At 43.1% G+C, this 22114-nt stretch overlaps 1 protein-coding gene across 7 annotated transcripts in view; it reads left to right on the top strand.

The window, feature by feature from the left end:
- Positions 1-22114, top strand: part of RBFOX2 (RNA binding fox-1 homolog 2) — a 170129-nt gene that overhangs the window by 44422 nt on the left and 103593 nt on the right. The window contains exon 1 of one of the 7 annotated variants that reach the window (XM_021554078.3): positions 11672-12028. The exons of the other annotated variants lie outside the window; for them this stretch is intronic. Coding sequence (XP_021409753.1) covers positions 12014-12028 — 15 coding nt within the window. The 5' untranslated portion in view covers positions 11672-12013. Of the gene's footprint in view, positions 1-11671; positions 12029-22114 lie in introns of those variants that run through there. 7 annotated transcript variants of the gene reach the window in all.

Raw genomic sequence — 22114 nt, 5'->3', positions numbered from 1 at the left:
TGTATGAACCTTGGACTGGTCTGATGTTTTTATTTCCCTTCAAGGTCTCTGGTCAGATTTCCATTATGAACATATTTAGAAGAGAGATTATTATTATTATTTTTCTTTCATTAACATAAACCCATCCTTGCTACCCTACCTGCATGAAGAAAGGACTGAGAGGATTCGGGAGGAGCATTTCCCCAGGCTGAGCAGAGAGTGTGCTTCTGCCTCCTGTGGCTGGGATCTGCACCTGTGTGCTTTATGCCAAGTACAGCAACTGCTTCTGTGCCGTGACTGTGCTGGCCACTTCAGTGGGACCCCGAGTAAATGAACGGGATCGCTTTCTGTTCTGCTGACTTCTCCTGCATGGTGAGTGAGCAGCTCTGCATTGGCTGGGGAAAGGATGCTGTGTGCAAGCAGCCTACCTCAAAGAGCTACGCAGATGCTCCTGAGAGAATACCTGGTGGATGGAAGATGGTTTCATTCTTCTTAGTATTAAGGGAGAGGTATTTCCAGCAGTAGCATAATGTTGCTCAGAGCAGGTATTTGCCAGATGGTTTCAGCTCCCCTGAGGTTTTGGGATGTGAAGGGGAAGGGGCTAGGAAGACACTTTTGATTCATTCCATTAGTAGATTAATCGGCACTGTCCTGGCTTAATAAGTCTCTTAGATTTCCCAGTGGAAATGGCACATGTAATTCTGCCCAGGTCACGCTCTGCACCCCTGTGTTGAAGCTTTCACAGCAAGATTCTGTGCTGCTGCAGGAAACATCTGCAAAGGAAGACTCGGGGTGGGAGGGGGCAGGTTTTTTGGTGGAGGGAGAGGTGAGAAAAATCTTTTTAGTAGAAACTGTTAAATAATGCTTGTGGGAGTGAAATAGGTTGTGAGAATCTGCTTGAATTCTGCATTTTGGTGGGGACATATTTTAAAAATCTTGCAGGGATGATTTGATGTTAGGAGGCTTTTTTTCCCCATTCCATTCTGTATTAATTGCCAGCTAGATTGCATTTTCCAGGAAGTCTGTGATTAGAGGACAAGGGTGCTTTTCCTGATAAAGGTCAGAGGCTGCTGTCTCCAGCGGCTGTTGATAAAATGATGAGAACTGTCTCATAGATTTTAACGTAAAACCTCAGCAGAGGCTCTGCTGCTATTTACCTGGGGGTAAGGGCAGGCAGTCTCCCATGACCTGTCTCTTCCCACCTCTGTTTCCAAAGGCCAGCCAGTTGTTCAGTGGATTTAGTTGCCACTGCTGCCCACACAAGAGGTTTATAGCTTATGGTGTTTTAGGAGGAATCTGTGTTTTTAACTCTTGATGCCTGTGGATTTCAACAAGCTTCACTCTGATGTCACAGCAGCACCATGGTGGCTTGCTGCCAGACTATATAAAGGTTTAGTAATAGGATTTCATCTAATGAGACCCACTGAATTTCCTTTGCAGCTGGATTTTGTTGAGGAGACACTTCAGGTACTACCAGCAAACTTATCTCTGTGTTTTCCGGTCCATTGTTCCTGCTACACCTGGAGAGCATGGGCTATCCTTTCTTACAGGTCAGGAGGACAGCAGTGGCTAACACTGGCAACAGTTTGATCCTCATCTTTATCTCTAGGGCACCTGTCACGCTGGCTTCTTGCCATGGTCTCTCTAAGCTAAAACAGTGCTGCTCATTTCCAAGTGCTTGGAGAACAACATCTTGTTTTCCAACCATTTATGGCAGCTAGCTCTGATCCTTTGCAAGGTCTGGAGGAAGACTGACAGGGGCCAAAGGAGTAAATGTCATGAGACTTAAGCTTTCTGCTGAAAGCTGAGATGGAGATATTTTACATCCTGTGGTATATGTAGCCAGATTTAGGTTCCTTGGTATTTCCAGTAGAATGGCATTTCAGAAATGGGAGCTGAACTCTGACAGCAGTGTTGTCCCCAGTTGCTGTCAGCTTCACCCCAGACAGAGAACTGCTGTTTTTCTTGAGCAGCTGCTGCTGCAGAGCAGAGTATGGGAAAAATGATTGTCTCTGAAATAATTTGAAATAGACAGATAGAGCCAGCCATCTGAATTTTACTCACGAATTAATCTAATCACTGTTCAGTGTGTTCTTACTGGTTTATCCTACCTAAAGGGCAAAGTTAACTACATTAAGCACAATTTGGAGCGTTTGATTTCCTTCAGACTTAGACTTTGGATACAGCTGACTATCTGTGTACGAATTTCGAGGTTTCTGGGCGTCTCTAATTCATTTTGTAGTGACGTTACCATTAGATAACCATAGAAGGGCCTTTATTTGAAAGGGAAACTGCATTCTTCAGGTCGCACAAGGATGAAAAAAGATTGTTTTGGTCACTGTTGCTTTCTGGAAATTTGGGAACAGGGAACAATTTAATATATTGTTGCTTTGTTATCCAAGTGAGTAGCTTGTTTAGCAGTTACAATACTTATCAGATGGCATGGTTACACTTCAGAGCTTAAATTTGGATGCAGATAAAATGAGACTATATTGCATAGGACCTAGGACACAATAAATACATGTGTTGATTAGCCATAGTTACTTCAAACCATTCATTTCATCTAAACCAAGTGTCAGTTGCTACTCATTCAGTCTGTCTGTATTAGAAAGGGATTGGAAGAATAAGGAGGTTGCAATTAATATCTAATGGAAGAGTCTAATTTTGCCAGGATTTGATCAGAATGGAATTCACAGTACTGTTTGTTTGGGTGTGTGGGGTTTTTTGGTTTGTATTATTTGTCATGGCTGCCTGTCAGAGAAAGAAGGGAAGGTGGATGAGCCTTAATGTGAGCTGAGCTGAAGGTGTTTGAAGATCACAGTGTGTGACCCCACAGACTGCAGTGATGCTGAATATCAGATCTATAGTCAGTCTGTTCCTAAAAGAGCCAAAATCCTCCTGATTAAAGTAGAATAATTGACACATGCCAGTTTGTTGGGACATACTATGTGACAAAGTGCGGGTGTTTTCAGTACTCACTGCATGTGAGATGTGCTAAATCATAGGTATGTATCTATCTGTATGCCTCTTGGAAGTCCCATATTAAGTATATACACTAAAAAGACTTTGAAGAACAGATTCTCTTTTTTTTATAAAATGGGAGACCAGTAGTGCAGTTAGTCTTTACACATACACACTTTTCTAAATTGTCTTATGCCCATAATTCCCCAAGGGACCAGTGAGATGGAGGAAACTACTGCAGCCATGAGAGTAATCCAGCTAGATGGTGATGGCACAGGTATGGTTAAAGAGTGCTTTACTCAGAATGAGATCAGAAGTAGAATTGCATTTCTGACAACTGACCTTTGCTGATCATTGCGAATTGAAGCTGGGGATATTATATCCTATAACTAAAATTTTCTGGTAGCGCTTCTGTCATCTCAAAACCTTTCTCTGTTTTGTATCTATTTATACCTCTTTTCTTATGCTTTATTAATGCCTTTTACATTTGAACAGTCTGCTGTTCCTTTATGTGGCTTGACAACTGCCAATACTCTTGTTGAAATATTTTGCTTTTAGTTCTGCTAATGGCAATTTTGCCTGGGTTTTCTTACTCCTGTTATGTAATGGAAGTATCTGCAGTCCCTGACACGTGTGTTTGGTCTCTTTCCACCCACCCATACTTATCACAGGGTGACGCTGTGTTCCACCAAAGTCTTTGAGCAATTTGGTTTTGTTGTTTTTCAGGAGATGACATTCTGTGTTTATTGGTGTTACCTCTTCATTAGCTGCAGTCATTCCTTTCTTCTTTGCTGATTAAATCCTTGTACCATTTCCCACGCTGAAGCTGTATTTCAGGCATTCAGCTATTTTGTCTTCATTAGGTACATAAGGCTGCTAGGTAAAGTCATGGCTTATTCTTCTTCTCAGAAGGTCAAATGAAAGAATGTTATTTGAAAAGAGTAGAAATTAAGGCGTCTGTGACAGTAAGGATAAAAAAATGGACAGAATGTTGTACTTGCTAGCTGATTTCTTCCCTCTCATAGGTGTATTTACAGTTTACTTTAAGGGTTTATTAGTCTTGGAGTCCCTCTAAGTTTAAGAGAATGCATTTTATGTCCCTTAAAAAGGGACATTAAAAACCAGCTTTCAACCCAAGCAATAAAGGATAGAATTTTATTCCTCTCTCTAGCAACTTTACTATCCCAGGATTTGTAAACTGCTTTCTAAGCCATAGTAAATTAGATCCCAGCAGTACAGGGCCTCTGTAGATAAATATAGTAGCCATTATACCTTGATATAGTCATATTGCCTAGGAAAATACTACTGTTATTGAAAAGGAATTTGCTCAGGGCAAGAAGGTATCCATTACTTCCTGAATAGCTCACTAACATTGTTAACCTTCCTTTGCACAAACAAGCCAGGAGGAGTCCCTTTCTGCAGGATGGTATTACTCTCCATCTGTATTCCCCTTTATCATCAACAGACTTAAACCAAAGTTTCAGCATATTCATAAATGCCCCTGTGGTCCAGGCAAGACAGCTATGCCCTGTCTTCCCCTTTCCCTACTGTTGCAATACTTTCATCTTCATAGCCTTTCTTAATTTCTGGGATGTTGCTGTGCTGATGAATTGCTGATGCAGTGCATGAATGAATTGCTGATGCAGTGCAGCCACTTGACATGGTAAACACAGAGACAAAAAAAAATGGTGTAATGATGCTACAGTTCAATTGATGAGGTTTTGGAAGCAGTTTCCTTCTTGCTACCTGAAGTCTCACACCTTGAATTGGATGCCATCAGTTCATCCTTTGGTATAGCTTCCTTTGTGGACTCGGAAGAGATGAGTTGTTGATGTAGGAGCTGAGTTGAATTTTTTTTTTATGACTTCCTCTTCAAAATCCACAGCCAAAGAAATACCCTGTTTAGCACTGACAAGTCTAGGGCACAAATAATCTTTCTGCCCTTTATCATTTCAAGTGGATATTGTGCTCCTGATTTGACACTAAAAATAGATTTGTGTTGAAATTTGATGCTGTGTGATAGCTTTCTGCTGCTGCATAGAAAAAAACTGAAGGGAGATCAACTTTTTTTCCCTTTATGAAGGTATGAAGTCTGTTATTAGTTATCCAAACTTTTAAAAATATATGTTTAAATACCAGAGTTGGAGCTTACTCTGTTTCCCTTTAACAAGTACCTAAATACATTTGCTATATGCCAGACTAGATCCACGTGTGACACAATGCAGAAGATACAGCCTGAAAATCAAGTCTAGGGTGGCAACGCAGCAGTAGAGAAGCTTTTTCTTCTGTAGATATTCAGCTTGCTAGAGTCTCCTCAGAAGGTATTGGAGGATTGCAGACTTCGCTCCTGATCCACCATAGTAAGGCTGACAGGTATAATTCATCGAAATTCCCACTTGGCTGCCCAACTCATGTTTGCTAGATCCTGGGAGTGGCTGCATAGTCATTTTGTTTCTGCAGATGAATGCTCAAACTGGAGCTGTGAGAATTCCTTATATCTAAATGCTTGCATGCTCTTCAGTGTTTAACTTTGAATTCTCTGGCTTCACAATTTAGTTTTGTTCACGTGGGTGTTCTTGGTTTTAATTTAAAAGTGTATTTTTGGGAACATGTTTTCAGTGAAGTACCTTTCCTAGTTACTAAGCTTTTTTCTCTTGAAGAATTGGTAGTGCCTTCCAGAATAGTGCTCTTGAGCATAGTTGTGAGGAGAGGAAAATCCCAAACAAACTTGGAAAAGCTTTTTTTGGTATCCATTTCTTTTTTTTCCCCCTTATGTACTTGAACGATAAGCCTATGAATTGAGATCTCCTGAAGTTTATTTAAGGACTTAAATTTAATTACTGTGATAAGTCAGCAGCAGGACAGTCCTTAAAAATTGTTGGGTTTGTTTGCATGTCAGGGTGTTTTATTGTTTCAGGCTTTCTGTTTTTTCTGGGAAATAAACTAGCCCCTGATAGGCTGGTTTTAAATAAGGAGCCTCTTTTCCAAAGCCTATTGCTGTACCACCATACATGCAGAAGAGAAAATAGGGAATCAAGTTTTCCAGTAATGAAATGGGTTGCTGTATAACAAAATGTTAGGTTTTTTTCTTGTAATAAGCCAATGTTTGGCTTATTTGCTTGGCAAAACATCTGAGAGGAATTGTGGTATTTTTCTGGATGATTTATTGTATGCACTTTGTATTCTTGCTTCCTTTCATAAACAGGATAATGCAGAGTGAGGCTTCCTGTAGTCCTTTCAGATGCTGAAAGGAAATCTACCTTGTGGCTCAGAAATTCTGATAATCAGAGATAATCCAGGATCCTGAGCAGAGGCAGTCTCACAAATGAGCAGTACTCTGCCGCCAGGGTAGTCTCCAGTGGCACCCAAAGGAGCCAACCAGCCTCAAAGAAGATCCTCTTATCTCCTCAGGAATGGCATGTGTGCCCAAGGCTGCCTTCTGTGCCTCTCCCCAGATAGCTTCCAGCCCCATCTCTAATCTTCTTTCAAAAAACCAAAACAAACCCCAAATAAAAATCAATCAATCAATCAAACCAAATAAAACTCCCCAAGACACAATGCATGCCCAAACCCACAACTAGCAGAGGTCTGAGTCCCCTATTCTCTTCCTGGGATCTTCTGCTGGAGTCAGATAAGCCATGGAAAACAGCCACTGAATTGGAGAAACTTCACTCTGGGTGCCGTAGAGCATGTTGCTGTTCCAGTCTCTGGTCAGACCTTTTGTAGATGGTTCTTGAAATGTTTGCCATGGTAGGACAATGACTGAGTCTTCATCGCTGGGCTGAATCCAGCTTCTGCATAAAATGTGGATACTCAGTGTGGCTTTTGGCTGTGAGGAGCTGCTTTCCTTCAGTTTGAAGTGAAATTTGCCTCTTCAACCTGCTGCAATCTCTTGACTTCAGTGGTAGTGCTGCTTTCCTGATGCAGTCTTCTGATATAATGGAGGCTGGCCAAATGCAGCAAGCAGTACCAAGGCTTTAATAATAATGGGTTGTTGCAAGAAACACCTGCATTTGGTGTTACCATTGCATCACAGTTGTACTTTTGGCCTTATGGCAGGTTTAATGTTAGTGCTCATAGTTAGGGCTTTTTAGAGCTGCAAGTGCAGTTCAAAGCAGACTGCAGCGTGTCCACATTTAAATATGTTCACAGCTGTAGTACAGTTAAAACCCACTTGTTATCTGGTTGCATCCCTTTTGTTTGCAAGCTTGAGCTAGATAAGAGCCACAGAGCTGTTTGTTGGGTAGCTGTTGGAACATCTTCCTTAGTTACTGCTGGAATGGAAGGCATTTTGTTATCACAGACTGCAACAGCTGACTTTTCTCCAAATATAGAACAGAAATACGTATTGAATGCTTTGGCTCTTTCTTTACATTGGAAGTGTTTCTACCTTTTTCCCCATAGTAGCAGATCATTGCAGTTGTTGGGGTTTTAAAGCTTCTTGAGAAGCTTTAGAAACACATTATCATCTTCCAGCTCTGACTATGGATTTTACCTCCTGTCGCTAGGATTCCCTTGTAAATTTTATTTTTTCCCTTTCTAATTTCCTTTCTATCTTCTTCTCTCAGCTTTTCTTTTTTTTCTTTTTTTTTTTCACTTGCTAGAGTATATACAAGTGTTCAAGTGCGGGGATGTGACAGGAAAGCCCAATAAGCAATCTGTCTGTCTAGGAAAAATATGCTACTGTACCTCTGGTCCCACTCAAGTGCTGGGTATGTATGTAGGTGCATTGGTTTGGTCTCTATTCTCCTTACACATATCCAGATGCAATTGTCACAATAATTTTAACTAAGATGCCACTAATTTATATTTTTACTATTTATTGCTCCTTTCTGTCAAGATGGAATCTAATATGGATTTACTCATATTCAGTGTAACACTTCTTGAACTAAGAAATCTGGAGGGTGTTTTTTGACACCAGCCCCCTATGCCTCCTGCAAGTGTTGCATTAGAAATTCCAGATGATTGGCTAGGATTTTCCCTCTGCTATGAAGAGGTGCTCATCTAGCCACTCATCCTGTGTGCTATCTAATAAGATTTCAGTGGCGTGTAGCAGACACACCAGCTCGTACCCTGTCTTGAGCTTCATCTGCTAGAATGTTAATCCATGAGCATTTGAAATCATATGCCTCTGAGACACAATCAGCTAGAAACAGATAACAACTCTTTGAAACTGTGCTGTGCCCATTCCCTGTTTGCCCACTCGGATCTTTCCTAAATAGGCTAGAACTTTCTGTAAATTATTTTTTAAGTATTTGTCTTATTTGAATCTTATATGCCAGCAGTATATTTGGGTTGAATTTATGCACATAACTGAGTAGTCACAATAATTCTTGTATGTAATTAAAGCTTTTGATACTGGTGCAGAAACAGGTAGATTTTTTTTTAATTTCTCCCTGTGTCTCTTATTTTTACAAATACCTTTAGACAATATTAAATAGGTGGTTACTTGCTCCTTTTTTTCTCTTTCTCCTTTTTTTACTTGCTAAGACCTTCCTTACTTTTCTAACAAGCATTAAAGTATTTGTAGACTGCTTTGTTCCCCTTTCACTTTAATTTACACAACAGCCTCTCATCAGAGAAGAGGGACCAATGTTTCACTAGGCTACAGCTCTGAACATTTTTCTCATAGCTTGGTATATATTAATTTTAACATCTTTTCCTTTCTACTTTTAATCCTTTTTGAGACATGAAAGATCCCTAAGAGATAATGTGTATTTCCACACACAGCAGCCTTTACAAGCTCACTGACACTTATCCTGTAAACTACTGTTAGGATTATGGCAAAAGATTTGCAGGGGATCCTAGCTACCTGTGTCAGAAGCCTGTGTTGTTCATGTCTGTCTTTTTGTTTTTCTGGAATAAGATGCATTGGCATACTGTTGTCCTCTTGCTCCTTAGAGAATGTTTCGTGTTCTTTTAGTAGAAAAATTTCAGAAAGAAATGTCTTGCATGTATACTCTTTACATACCAGCTAATGTAGTTGAAAATTCAGAAAAAAAACCATAATGAAAACCGAATGACTCATCTAGTTGTTCCTTCCCCCCCCCCCCCCCCCCCCCAATTGTATCAGCCAAGCCAAATCTTTTTCTTGCTTGTAATCTGAGGCTAAAATGGCACTGCTACCAGTTCTTCAAGTGTGGATAGTCGTGGCCATGGGCTTCATGTTCTTCTTGTTGGTTTGAGCAGCAGCAGCTCTCTTGAAGCAGGATGGTGGTGCTTGCTTCTTGAGTCCTCCCACAATCTCATTTCCTCACCTGTCAGGTAATCCTCTCACTGCTTGAGAATACTGGGTGTTGAGGAACCTGCTCTTGCAGTTCATCAAACAGGGCTTCTGCTCCAGGACAAAGGCATTACATCACCAGAAGTCTGCTCTCAGTAATCTTCCTGTGTGCCTTCCATGGAGAGGTGGTGGCCTTGTAGCAATGGTGGCAAATAAATTTTGAGGTAGTATTTAGATGATTCAAGGAGGGTTCACAGGTCTTGTTTTGATTTGGAGGTTGAATGTGACCACAATGTGGAATTGCTGGGATGATTTGTAACAAGCCTCAGTTATTGAAGTTAACTAATAGGCTTATTCTGAAAGTTTTTATTTTCTTTACCTGAAGGATGAGAACTTGGGGAAGGGGAAGTTTTTTTTTTCTTTTTCTTTTCTTTTCCTATGTTTTTAATTAGGGAAGTTTTTACTAACTCTTCAGCTTAGTTTTAAGACTCATCCTTTTCAAGTCTTTTATAGCAATTCATATGAACTAGGATTTATTTGGATTTGCTTACCTGGTCCATGTGTCTTATTACTTTTTCCCCTGCACACAAGGAATCTCAGCTTTCATTTAAATGACCATAGGAGCATTTTTGAATTGTGGTTCTGGATCAGAAGAAAACCTTGAAAATGCTACCAAGGTTATCTGGTGCAGAAATGTCTGCTTCAATCTGCAGGCAGGCTGAACTAGTCGCTGCTGCTGGTGTGACCCTGCTTCAGAGATGTTAACACAAGTGTCTAATCGTGATGCAAATGTCAGCGTTGCTGCTGTTTCGCTCCTCTCAGAGCCTTTGAGAACAGGTTTGTGGATCACATGCCTCACTCTTTGGAGACTGTGGGGCATAAGCTTTAGTGCAGTAAGTGATTTTTAGGAACATTACTTTTCACCCTCTCAACCTGACCCATTGTGCAAAAAGGTGAGAGCAGATGGGAGACGTGAGTGATGCCATAATGGAACAACCCTGTGCAGTCCCAGCTTTCTGGAGGAGCTCTTGCTCCTTCCCAAAGCAGCAGGGCTTGGGTTTTCTGGGCTAGAAAGTCGAGTGCCACCTTGCTTGTCTTTAACCAGTGGATATCTATGACTGCTGTATCCTGGTAATGGGAATAAGCTTTTTCTCCAGGCTTCTATGTGGGACTGCAGTGACAGTCATGTATTTATTTCCTTGGAGCCCATCGGCATCCCACATGCTCAGGCCTGTTCCTGGAACAGGTGTGCCCTGGAGTGTCTGGCTTGCTGAAGGCAGGGGGAGCCTGGGGAGTGCGGAGGACATCTCGGGTGTCTGTGCTGGCTGTGACAAGAGACCCATCTATTTGTCACCCCATGTAGACAGGGCCTCGTGTGGAGCCTGACATGTGCTTTGCTCCAAGCCCCCTGGATTGCATTTAAGTAATCTGTAAGTAGAGGAAGCAGAGGTGATATGTGGAATAGCACCATTTCTATATCTTTAGCTGAGATAAAAATATTTCTTCAAAACTCATTTCCAAGGAGACCAGTACCTCAATGAAAACACTTTTTTTTTTCCCCCTCCGTTTGAGATGAGACCATATTTAACTTAGCATTTGGAGCCCGGCAAGGGAAGTAAATTCTTCATTTCGAGGCGGGAAGGGAAGGGGGCGAGAAACCCGTTTTCCTAGTTTGGAAGAGCGGTTTAACTGATTAATGAGATGCGAGGTGACACTCATCCTGTGGCATTGCGCACGGGGGATGGGTCGAGGATTTGCTCGTGCGGGGAAGGGCTTGCTGGTGCTTGTCGAGGGATCTGGGACGAGTGTCTTCCACTCAGCGTGCCTTTCCTGCGGCTGCCGCCCCACCAGCAGAGCTTTGCAGTCCTGAAATTGGAGCAGGCTGGGAGCGCAAGGCTGCAAGGGCGCTTGCCCCAGTCAGACTTGGGGGAAAGCTGCCTCCAGGCAAGTGGGAACCCGATACACTCTGAGGAACCGGAGCCAGCTGCTGCTTTCCCTCCAGCAGTATGCAAGGCTGTAAAACGCTCGTGTGGAGCCACCTGCGAAAGCAGATTAACCCCTTTATCTGTGTCGCTTCTTTTCCCCAGCTCACGCCGACAGTGGTTCTTCCTGAGGGAGCTCCAGGGCTAGCACACACCAATTTTCTCCTTAGCTTCAGGATCCCCGTAGTTAGGGTCCTTGATGCCTGTCAGTGGTTAATGATTAAATACAGCTCCTGAATTGTAACCGAATTTGGGGTGTGACTAAGGGGGTAGATGAGGATGAGGAGAACCTGCCTATGGCACCCTGCGTGGCTCCTGCATCTGCGGATGATTCCCAGACGAGCAATTAGTGGGTGGGAGGGAATGGGAATGGGTCCTCACCCCCAATGACCTTGGAGGACAAAGTTTCTCTCTGCTTCATTCACAGCTACAGTTCCCTTCTCTAAAGTAAGCGCTCTCCAGCACTGGGAGCCGGGCTGCATTTATTACTAACCCCACCCATCCCTGCCTATTGCAAGAATCTTGTGAGGCCGAGATTGTGTTTTTAGAAGCAGAATGACAGAGAGAAATTCCCTGGAGGCGAATGCAGAGTGTGTGCTGTGCACGCCAGTACAGACACACGGGGCTGGGAACTCCCAGGGAGAGATTAAGTGCTAGAGAAGAGCGCAGAGCAGCCAGAGCTGGAGGAGGGGGGTGGAGGAGGCGAGACGCTTTCTAAGCCTCAAACTGAGCCGTTCGGATTTTTTTTCCTTTAAGAAAAAAAAAAACAAAAAACACCCTCGACCAACCTCAGCCTCGTCAGTCTTACTGAAGTGCCTCTTGTGTTGCCGGATCATCTCACTGCTGGGTTTGAAGGACCCAGGCTAACATGATGTACCTCTGGGTGAGTAGGAAGCGTGTGTGAGGGCTTGCACACTTTGCACATATAAGGAATGGAAAGCTGAAGGACTCTGCATTAACGTGAGCGGCCTTCACTGTTGGGCTTAGCTCTGTGCAGCCTCTACTCACTGTGGGCTAGTTTTCCCTTTAAAAAAAAATAATATTTCGAGCAAGTACTATTAACTGGGTATCATGCAGGCTTTTCCTGTGGTTCTAAGTGCCTCTGGAGAGAACAGTTTTGGGCAGGTGCCTTGGAGACAAAATTTTTGGTATAATGCTACTCACTGTCTGCCAGCTGAGAGACCTGTGTGTATAGATATAAATTTTTTCATGCATAAAGCTGTTCCCATGTGCCTCTGCTTTATGGGATTTTTTGGTGTTACTGAGAGACATCCCATGTAGTGGAAGAGTGCTGCTGAAAGGGATCTGTAAGTCTCTGAAGACTAGGAGAGGAGCAGGAAGGGGTTAGATAGTTTTGCAGTTTGGGACTTTGAGGATGGGGGAGAGAAGCTCTTTCGAGAAAAGCTGGATGCAAGCTTGTTTTTCCAGAAGTTGCACAGTTACTCAGGTTTCTGGTGGAGTATGGAAAATGTCAGGAGAAAAAAAACAACATGTGTAAAGTGTTGTATAGATCCAGCAAGCGAAGTAAAAGCTTATACAAAGACATATATTTTCAGCCTTTGAGCAAGGACTGGAATTTCCACTGGAGCAGTCAGCTTTTAGACTGCTCAGTCATCAACGCATAGTTTTGTCTGCTCCTGGGCACCCTTGAGATCAGCAGTTTGCCCTTGGGTTTCCTTATCCAGATATGTGAGGTAAAGAATAGTTGGGTCACAATTTTTTTTTTTTTTTGGTGGTTGTTTTTTGGTTTTTTTTGTAAAAAAACCCTTGTTTGTAATTCAGAATGAGAGGGTTCTCTCTGCCTCTGGCTGCTTTGAGTCCAGCTTCACATCACTCCCAGGAACAAACACTGGTTTATTTTAGCAACAAAGCAAGCCTTGGAACCCAGGCAGAAGGATTTGACTTCCCTCCTTTCCCTCCTTTGCACATACACACACTATCTTTGTTGCAGGGTAACCTGATTCTTCACAGGGGTATGCACACTTGCCTGGTTTCGTCCAGCAGGTCCTGCTGGCAGGCATGTCCACCTTCTGCACTCAGCCCTTGCACAGCCTGGTGTGTGGGACCCCCACTTGGGGTGCTGGTTTTTCGGGAGAAAGACTGGGCAGGACCCATGGCTCAGCTAAGATTTGTGCTTGGTTTGGTGGGTGGGGTGAGAGGAGAATTAATTCAGCCACTGCTGCTGCTGATCTTAGATAAGGAATGAACAATGGAGATGTTCCTTACTCTGCTGAAATGGGGAGGATGAGTGTGGGAGCAGAGGAGAGCTGCCCTGCTGTTTCACCTCCTGTGCTGAGGGGTGTGTGAGCACTCTAGTATAAAATAGAGGTGTTAGCCTGCCTAAAGACCAGCTTTGGCCCAAAACATGAAGCACTGACCTGGATTCTTAAAAGAGGGTTGAACTCTGGGTTGCTTGCCAATGGATGAACCCCATTGGCTGCTGCTTCTGCCTGCACCCTGAACTTCAGGCAGCACCACCACTGTGTTTGCATTGCAGTTAAACTTCAGAGAAGTAGAGAAATAAGTATTAAATGCTTCAATAGCTGAAGGGGTTTTAAAGTCACCATCTGGGCACTCTGCCATGATAATTAAAAAAATTAGTGAGTTTTTACTATCTAGAGATGATCTTTCCCTTCTCAGTACAGGTTACACTATTACTTTTGGGGAATCTCCTCCTTGGACCTTTCAGGGACCTTTTCCTCTGTGCCTGTTTGTATTTCTGCTTTAAGCTCTTTTTATCCTGGCAGGCTACATAACCTTTAGCGGTAATAAGAAGGAGCCTCAACTGACAGATCTGGTTTGGTGTGGGGTTTGTTGTGCCTTGGCTGTGCCAGTTTCTTGCTTCCCTGCTCACAGGTTCCCCTCTGTCTCTCATTCTCTTCTTGTTTTCCTGTGCTATCTTTTTTTTTTTTTTTTGTTCTGTGCCTCTTGTCCTTGGAATGTCAGGACTTCAGTAGATGCATGGAGATTTGTACTGAGTCATTCCTTAATTCAATGCATGAAGCTACATTAATGCAATGTTAAATTTGAGGTTTAAATATGCAAGTTCTGAAATCCAGAATTAAGACTCCCACAGCAACCATAATGTTTCTCCCCCAGCCCCCCACCCTCCAGGGGTGCATGTTACAGAATTATCTTCTTTGAAGAGGTTGTGCAATATTGAGTGCTGTTAGGTTTGACAAACAGTAAAATAAAAAGGAGAATGCACCTTCCTCTGCAGCTGTGGTGTGATGTGGATACTATACCCAGACATACAGGCTACCTGCAACATCACAGTCCCTGATTACAGTGCTGTCTCTGGAATTAAGTGGTGGTGTAGCCTTGGTTCAGTCTAACATTCCTGCTTGCTGAACTGTATTCCCTCGGGTGAAACTTGTTGCAGGATACTCTTAAATATTTGAGAGCCTTGTAGACTGCAGGAGATTGTGGGCTGTGGAGAGCTAGAGAATAGGAAACTTAAAATATCTGTTGTGATGACCTAATGCTTGGCATTGTGAGCAAAGTGAAGGCAGCAGACTATCTGTGCCATTAAATATCAAGAGAGACTATTTATCTTAACACTTTCATTGTGTAGGATGCAGTTGTATAAAGTCTTTCTGAGGCAGAGATGGTGTGATAGTCTCTCTGATGTTGCAAACCGTTTTGAGTGTATTGTCAGTGTTGCAACTCAGAGTGGGTATTTGCCTTATGTATAGGAGGCATATAGTTCTGTTTTTGCAGCCAAGTGTTTTGTCTGTGGGGGACCATCTAACTCTAGTTTTGTCTCTTCTCACACTTGTCCCCGTTTGTGTACAGCTGTCTGAGCTCTTGAATTGCTGAAGAGAGCTCCTAGTCATCATTTCTCTAAATGGGACATGAGTAATTTGGGCTGTGAAGGCAAGAGGGTCTTTGTGCTGAGGGCCGTCAGGAGTGACAACACGGGGGCAGGTGTGCTGGTGACAGCCAGGAGCAGAGTGGTTTGAAGGTGGGAAAAGCATGAAACCTTTTACTGGATAAGAAAGGCCGAGTTTTTTCATTTATGAGCAGATGAATCTTTGTGTACTGTGAGTCATAAGATATAATCTAGAGTCATTTCATTCCAAGTATTTTCTAAAGAGCATGATGTGTTCTGAGAGTTGCATGTATGAATGTTGCCTTGTTGGAGGTCTCTTGTTACAAGAAAGGTTGAAATGAAGGGGCAGCAGCCTTATGAAGCAATTTATCAATCATCCTTCTCCTGTGCTCAAAGACAGCTGAAACTATCAAAGGCAGGAGGGACCAAGGTAAGGGAGGTCCATGCTGTTGCTAGGCTTCTGGTAGGAAAGCAGTGGATTCATTGCTCTGTTTATAGTGGGTATGGATAATTTCCTCATTTCTTGCAGCCGTGTACAGAGTACATGCTGAGTGTTTGTCATAGGGCTGACTGCCTATTGCAGTGAGAAATTATTTCTTTCTCTACAGCCCTGTGAAAGTGAAGATCCTACCTAGACCCACTAATTACCATATAGCAAGAATAGTGCTAGTAAGCTTGCCAAGCTCATTTTGAATTTTTTTTTGGTTGCTTTTCTTCCTGACCCGTCTTTTACTTGCCTTTTTGTCACTTAAAAGTCTCTCTTTGCATTCACTGGAATAATTTTTCCCTCTAGGCTCCGAGCTCATCAGCTTTACCACCAAGGGATTGGAAACCCAACTCCACTGCCAAACTTGAGTCTTAGCAATGAGCTCTTCCTCATGCCAGGTCTTTCTATTATTTGTTCGGTCTTTTTTCATGAGAGGTAGCTACAGCCAGTGAAAAGTATGGACATTATGGCATGCATTTGATAGCAGCATAACAAGTGGCTATCCAGGGAAAACTGTCTCCCTGCTCTGTTCTGGTATGAAGCCTGGGGCAACTCTTGCTGGGGAAGTCTAGCTGTGCCTCTAGGTCTTTGTCTGGAACCTGTTTGGTAGGCATGGCTAATGAACATCAGCCATCACCCAAAGCTCTGACAGGAGGGAGAGCGCAGGTGCTGCGTGTGAAAGGTGGCGTGGGCACTGCTGAGAGAGGTGGAGATGGAGTTGCCTCTGGGAGACTGTGGCTGTGAGGATGTAGAAAGTTTTTCCTGAATGAATGTTAGAAGTTAGGTTTGGGTGAATTTCTCTGAGTATCTTAAAAGACATTTTGTGTTTAATACAATCACTGATTTTTGGATTCTTGCTCTGGAGCAGAAAAGCCCTGGAAAACCATAAAATGGAGCTCATGTGAAAATCCTCGAGCTAGTAACCATGCAATCTGACTCCCCAGCCTGCAAGTCCCTGCGGTGCCATGCTGTGGCATGCATACGTAGCAGCTTGAATCCAGAAGTAATATAGTTAGGTTTGTCCAGCACTGCAGCTGAGATAATGAGTTCTGCTGCTCGATAAGGTTTATTAGCTTTGGTGCAGCACCTCATGAACATGGTTATACTGTTTCCACACTTGAGCTGCTCTGTGCACAGCTGGGTTGGGGATGTCTGCATTGCGTTCCTCTGGGGCTTTGTGTGACAAAGCAACTTGCATCTATTTGTATCTAGGGTTTTATACAGGCTTTGGAGATTTAGGAAACAGAGAAAGAAGAGTGTATGAAAGAGATTATATAATGTGACTGCCTGTGTTATTAGAGGACTAGAGTTGATAATCCAGGTGATCTTTTCCAATTCTGTGTTCCTGCAAGCCTGTAATTGTGGAAGATGCCAAGGTCACTACTGAGACAAGAAAGCCCAGTGCAGTTCAAAAAGAGAAGCAATTTCAAATTAAGTTACCAGCTTCAGAAGACGAAGATTCAGGATTAGGATGTGCTGTTCTATAGGCTACAGTGATTTTGTCCAGTTTTGTGTAAATCAGGTGTACAGCACATTGCCATCATGTTCAGGAATTCCCTTCTCTGATGAGTCTAAACAAAAGAATTAGGGAGATGTAGGCTTACTCAGTTGGTGTATTTCTCCAGTGGCTCTTCTGCCTGACTGCTGTATTCCCACCTGTCCAAACAGTGGTGAGCACAGGGGACTCTGTTTGCTGTAAGCCTGTCCAAGTCTTGGAAGACTGACAGGGGCTGGGTCCTGTTTAAGTTAGTTTTTCACAAAACAGCCTGTTTATCTTGGGAGGAATAGAATAAACCGTAAGAGAATAAACCTCAGCCTTTGTGATTTCCAGCTGAAAGCTTGAGGAAGAGTGCAGATAATAGCAATTTGAGACTGAACATCTGTGTTTCCTGCACTTCCCATGGTGATTATTTGCTAATCTTAATTCCATTAGAGATGGAACTTTACTGTTTTTACAGAATCAGAGTCCTTAGACTTGGAAGGGACCTCTGGAGATCATCTATTCCAATCCCCCTGCTAATGCAGAATCACTTAAAGTAGGTGACATAGGAACATGTACAGATGATTTTTAATATCTCCAAAGAGGAAGACTCCATAACCAGCCTGGGCAACCTGTTCCAATGTTCTGCCACTCTCAATATAAAGAAGTTCTTGTTCATCCTGAGGTGGAACTTCTTGTGTTTTTGTTTATGGCCATTGCTCCTCATCCTGTTGCTGGGCACCAGCAAAAAGAATCTAGCAACAACCTCTTGGTGCTCACCTTTAAGATATTTAAATTCATTAATGAGATCCTCTCTCAGTTGTCTCTTCTCCAGACTAAACAGGCACAGCTCCTGCAGTCTCTCCTGAGAGACCATCTCTCTCTCTTGATGGTCCTGACCCCTCATCATCTTTGTGGCATCTACTGAACCCTCTTATCTCCTTGTCTTTCTTGAAATATGGAGCCCAGAACTGGATACAGCACTCCAGGTGTGGCTTCACTAGGGCTGGGTAGGAGGGGAGGATCTGCCTTGACCCGCTGGCCAGTTTTTCTGGTACATTTCAGGATACCACTCGCCCTGAGGGCACACTGCTGACTCATGGTCGGGTTGTCATCCACCAAGAGTTCCAGGTCTTTTCCTGCAGAATGGGTCTCTAGTAGGTTCTGTACTGGCACTTGGGGTTATTCCTCCCCAGGTGCAGGACCCTACACTTGCCCTTGTTGAACCTCATTAGGTTTCTCTCCACCCAGCTTTCCAGTCTGCCAGAGCTGTCCAAATCCCCAAGGTAATGGCAATGATATTAGAAAGAAAGGTCTCTGAGCGGACCTGAAGTGGGGTGGCTTTTTTGCCACATCTCTAAGCAGTCACTAGGGTAGCAACTGTGTATGTGTGCATGCTTAACCAAAAGTATGATTGGACAGCTTATGCAATTAGCTGGAAAAGATCCCTTCATAGTTCAGCAAAGGCTACTGGGTACAGCAGGAGCTTGAGTGATGTAGAGGGGTCAGAAAAAATGTTCTCTGTATGGAGTTTTCAGTTTGGAGAGGGAACTGCAATCTATATCTGCAGTACCACAGCTGTGGATGGTACTCTGTGCCCGAGGCAATGTGATTTACCCTTCAGCCATGCACTGGAGAGGCAAGCTGTGCTGGTGAACCAGTGGATAGTTCCACACTGGAAGTGAAAACAGGCTTGCAGAAAATTAAGAAATCCATTGAGGATGTGCTTTGTGCCCTCCAGTGCTAAATTCTTTTGCTAAAAATGTTAGATTCCTCAAAGCTGTGAAGAAGCTTAAACAAGTAATTAAGTTTCCTTCGTCTGTCCCTTAAATTTAGGTTTCATTGTTCTCAGAGTCCTGTGTTTCATGACTAATATACTGCCTGCACAATGCGCTGGCTGATTTTTTACCAGATGGTTCTTGGGTCTAAAGCTGAATCCAGGGCGAAGGCAGTTAGTTTTTCTCCTGCCTCAAATGAAAGATGCTGTCCCCCACACATTACTCTGATTGAATCTTGGACATAAGACAATAATGAAGTGAAAATATTTTGACCAGATGACAATTTAAGATATTCTTAGGGATTATTATTCATGATATTTAAGGAGCTGGCATAGGATGATACTAGAACACTCCTCTGTACATTTTTTTAATAAGTAATCTAGTGTTGAAACAAAGTTTAAATGCAGAAAAATGCTGGAATTCAAATATGTGTACGTGGCTAGAAGATAGAAAATGTGCAGTGTGAACTGCCTGTTTCTATTTTTTCACTTTTCATTTTTGCTGTAATGGTCTTATTATTCATTCCACCCTCAATCATGATGGTGATGTCTCCTTGCATCCATGGCATACCTTTTGGATGGAGAAGCCTTGTGAGTAAAGACAAAATATCTCTCAGGAAGGTGCAGCATAAGTGGGGTGCATATCTCCATGGGGACCATCTCAGCAGCACTGCAGAGCAGATTTGCTCTGAGGCCTGTTGGATCCAGCAGTCGTTCCAGCTGTTTTCCCTCCCCCTCCCCCCGATTTATTAAACTGGGATTTTGGCTGCTGCTTGAGTGAGGAGGAGCAGGGAATGGCGATTACTTTTTTTGTACCAACCAGCTGAAAAGGAGAAGCCTGTTCAGCATAGGTGAGGCTACTGACTGTGACATCTTTTAAGAAATGGGTGGTATTGGCATTTTTGTATTTTAGTGCTGGGGAAAATTTTCTTCTGCAGAAGAAGTTTGGGTGAAGTTTATACAGTGTGTGTGCAACCGCTGTTTTTAAACACCTTTTGGACTGAGAAGTGCTGTGGAAATATGAGATCCTTTAATGCTGTTTCCTTGCATAAGGAATGTTGCTCTTCAATGCAGCTGTTTAGCTGTTGCAAACAGGTGTGCAATAAACACCCCTTCCCTTTTCAGCCAAGTGTGGTGGTGATGGATACCCTCTCATTTAAACATGCCTAACTTTCTCTCCTACAAGAATAAAAAACTTTAAAAATAGCTTACATATCTAGAAAGAATATCTACCCTTGTCCTGTTTCCCTCTTCCCCTCCCCCTTGCTACCAACTCAAATTACTGACAAGCTTTGGAAATTTCGGGGCAGGGGAACAGAAGTGCAGCTGTCCTGCATGTGTTGCACCAGCTGTAATGCAAATGATACGTGCTGAAAGAGGCTTTTCTCACTTTTGTAATTCTTGGATATTGTTGTGCAATGGGGGCATGCGACAATTTGTCTTAAATGTGTTTGCTGATATGTTCTGCAGAGTATACTGCATCCTTTGTTCGTTGCTGGCAAGACACAATATCAAAATCCAATTGCCCATTGGCAGCATGTCTGATTGCAGCTGGGACTGTCCTCCTGCTTTCCCCATCCATCAGGCCTGGGGTGATCCCATCACACTTGATACCAGTTAATGTGGGGCTGGCCAGAACACAGACTTTGGTAAATCCTCTGCTTTCTTGGCTTTTTGGACAGTTTGTAATAAACCACATTTTTTTTGTTCTTTATTTCTGAAAGTGGCATTACCTATTGCTCTTCTGCCTGAGAGAGCCAAAGGGGAAGTGCTTGGATGCTTGTGCCCCTGGTTGTTTGTAGGTACCAGTCAACTTTTCTGCTGCTTATCTGAAGAGTAAAAATACAGGCGCTGGAGGTTCCGTTCTGCAAAAACAAAAGCTGATGTTGATTTAATCCCATTACACTGTGTTGATCTCTCAACCACTGGACTCTTAGTAGGATTCCAGCTTTAATCCTGTAAGGATCAATCTGGCCCGTTGCTTTTCTGTCCTGATCCTAAATCCCCCTTTAATCTTGTTAATTATACCAGGCCTTTTTTTGTTTCATTTCTCCCTTTGTGTACCAGCAAAACCACACAAAATCTTCATGTTATTGTCTCTGACCTGGTGTTTTTACCCTTTGCTCATCCTGTTGAGGAGCAAGGTTCTCCTAAAGGCTGGTTTCATCATTCATAGCCGTGCATTTGGTGGTCTGGTGTCTGCTGCGTCAGTCTCCTGTGAAGTCAGCTGGTTATGCTGTTGTGCTGAATCCCTCCTGGTTCTGTCAGGAGTTTTCTTTTTGTTTCATCTGTTGTTTGATATATGCTGTCTGAAGGGGGTGGGGAATCATGGAACATGACAGATACTTTGAAATTGTTTTCTTATGTTAAAGAAAAAGGGTTTTTGGAGTAGAGTCCCATCATTGGAGAAGAAGACAATGTCAAGGAATGTGGAGCACTGCTCAAATGATGAGGCACATGCTCAGAGAAGACTGGAACCTGTGTCAGGGCCTAGGTAGTCCTATGGCCCACAGATATATTCTGGAGGTCACAGAGAAATCCAGCTGCTTAAATCAATCTTTTTATGTTTATGTGTGTTTGTGTGGCTTGAGGAGAGGAATAATGTGCATTCAGACTTGAGGCTCTTTATCTTCACATTGCACTGTCTGCAGGCCTCCAAACCCAGTGCTGCCTTTTCTGTGTAATGCACAAGGCCAATTTCTCACTGTGACAATCTGCTCCTGGCACTTGCAATAGAAACTAGCAGTGCTTAATATATTCATCTCTGTTATTTCCTATAGTGTAAAGAAGAAAACCAACCCAAAATTGTACCTACATTTGCTGTAACTCGATCAAGAGCTGACAGATCATTTCTGGAACATGTCTGTGCTGGGATCTTGACTGCTCTGCTAATTTTATGCCTTTATCTTGCGGTGTTGCTCCTTTTTCCTCCCCTGTCCATGCAGCTCTGCCTCACCCAGCAGAAGCTTCTACTTTTCCAGTCTTTCAGCCAAATTCTGATTTCCCACCACTTTGCCAGAGCACTATAGGGCTGATATCTGTCCTTGCCAGAATGCAGGCTGTAGGTATGGGTCTGCCGTAGAAGTAGCCAAGGTGATTTCCTTTTAAGCCAGATAGAGGGGAAACCAGGTTTGGATCATAGAGGATGAGCTCTGTGGATGCATTTATTCTAATTGAAGTAGCCCTTGTGCTTCATTTTTGAAAAACACTAGAGCCATAAGAAGGAAGTAACAGTTGCTTTTAAGGAAGCGTAGGCATTTCCCCAGCACTTCTAGGGTTAAGGAAATTGTAGAGGGGTGACATGGTGACAGTGTTCCCTATTTCTGTGTGTTGCCAGTAGCGAGAAGAGGGAAACTTTGATTTCTAATCCGCTTTGGAGGAGGCTCCGTATCA

The sequence above is a fragment of the Lonchura striata genome, chromosome 5 (genome assembly GCF_046129695.1).
Source record: "Lonchura striata isolate bLonStr1 chromosome 5, bLonStr1.mat, whole genome shotgun sequence".
Lineage (NCBI taxonomy): Eukaryota > Metazoa > Chordata > Aves > Passeriformes > Estrildidae > Lonchura > Lonchura striata.
Note: the sequence above shows the minus strand (reverse complement) of the source record. Positions and strands in the feature narration are given on the sequence as shown.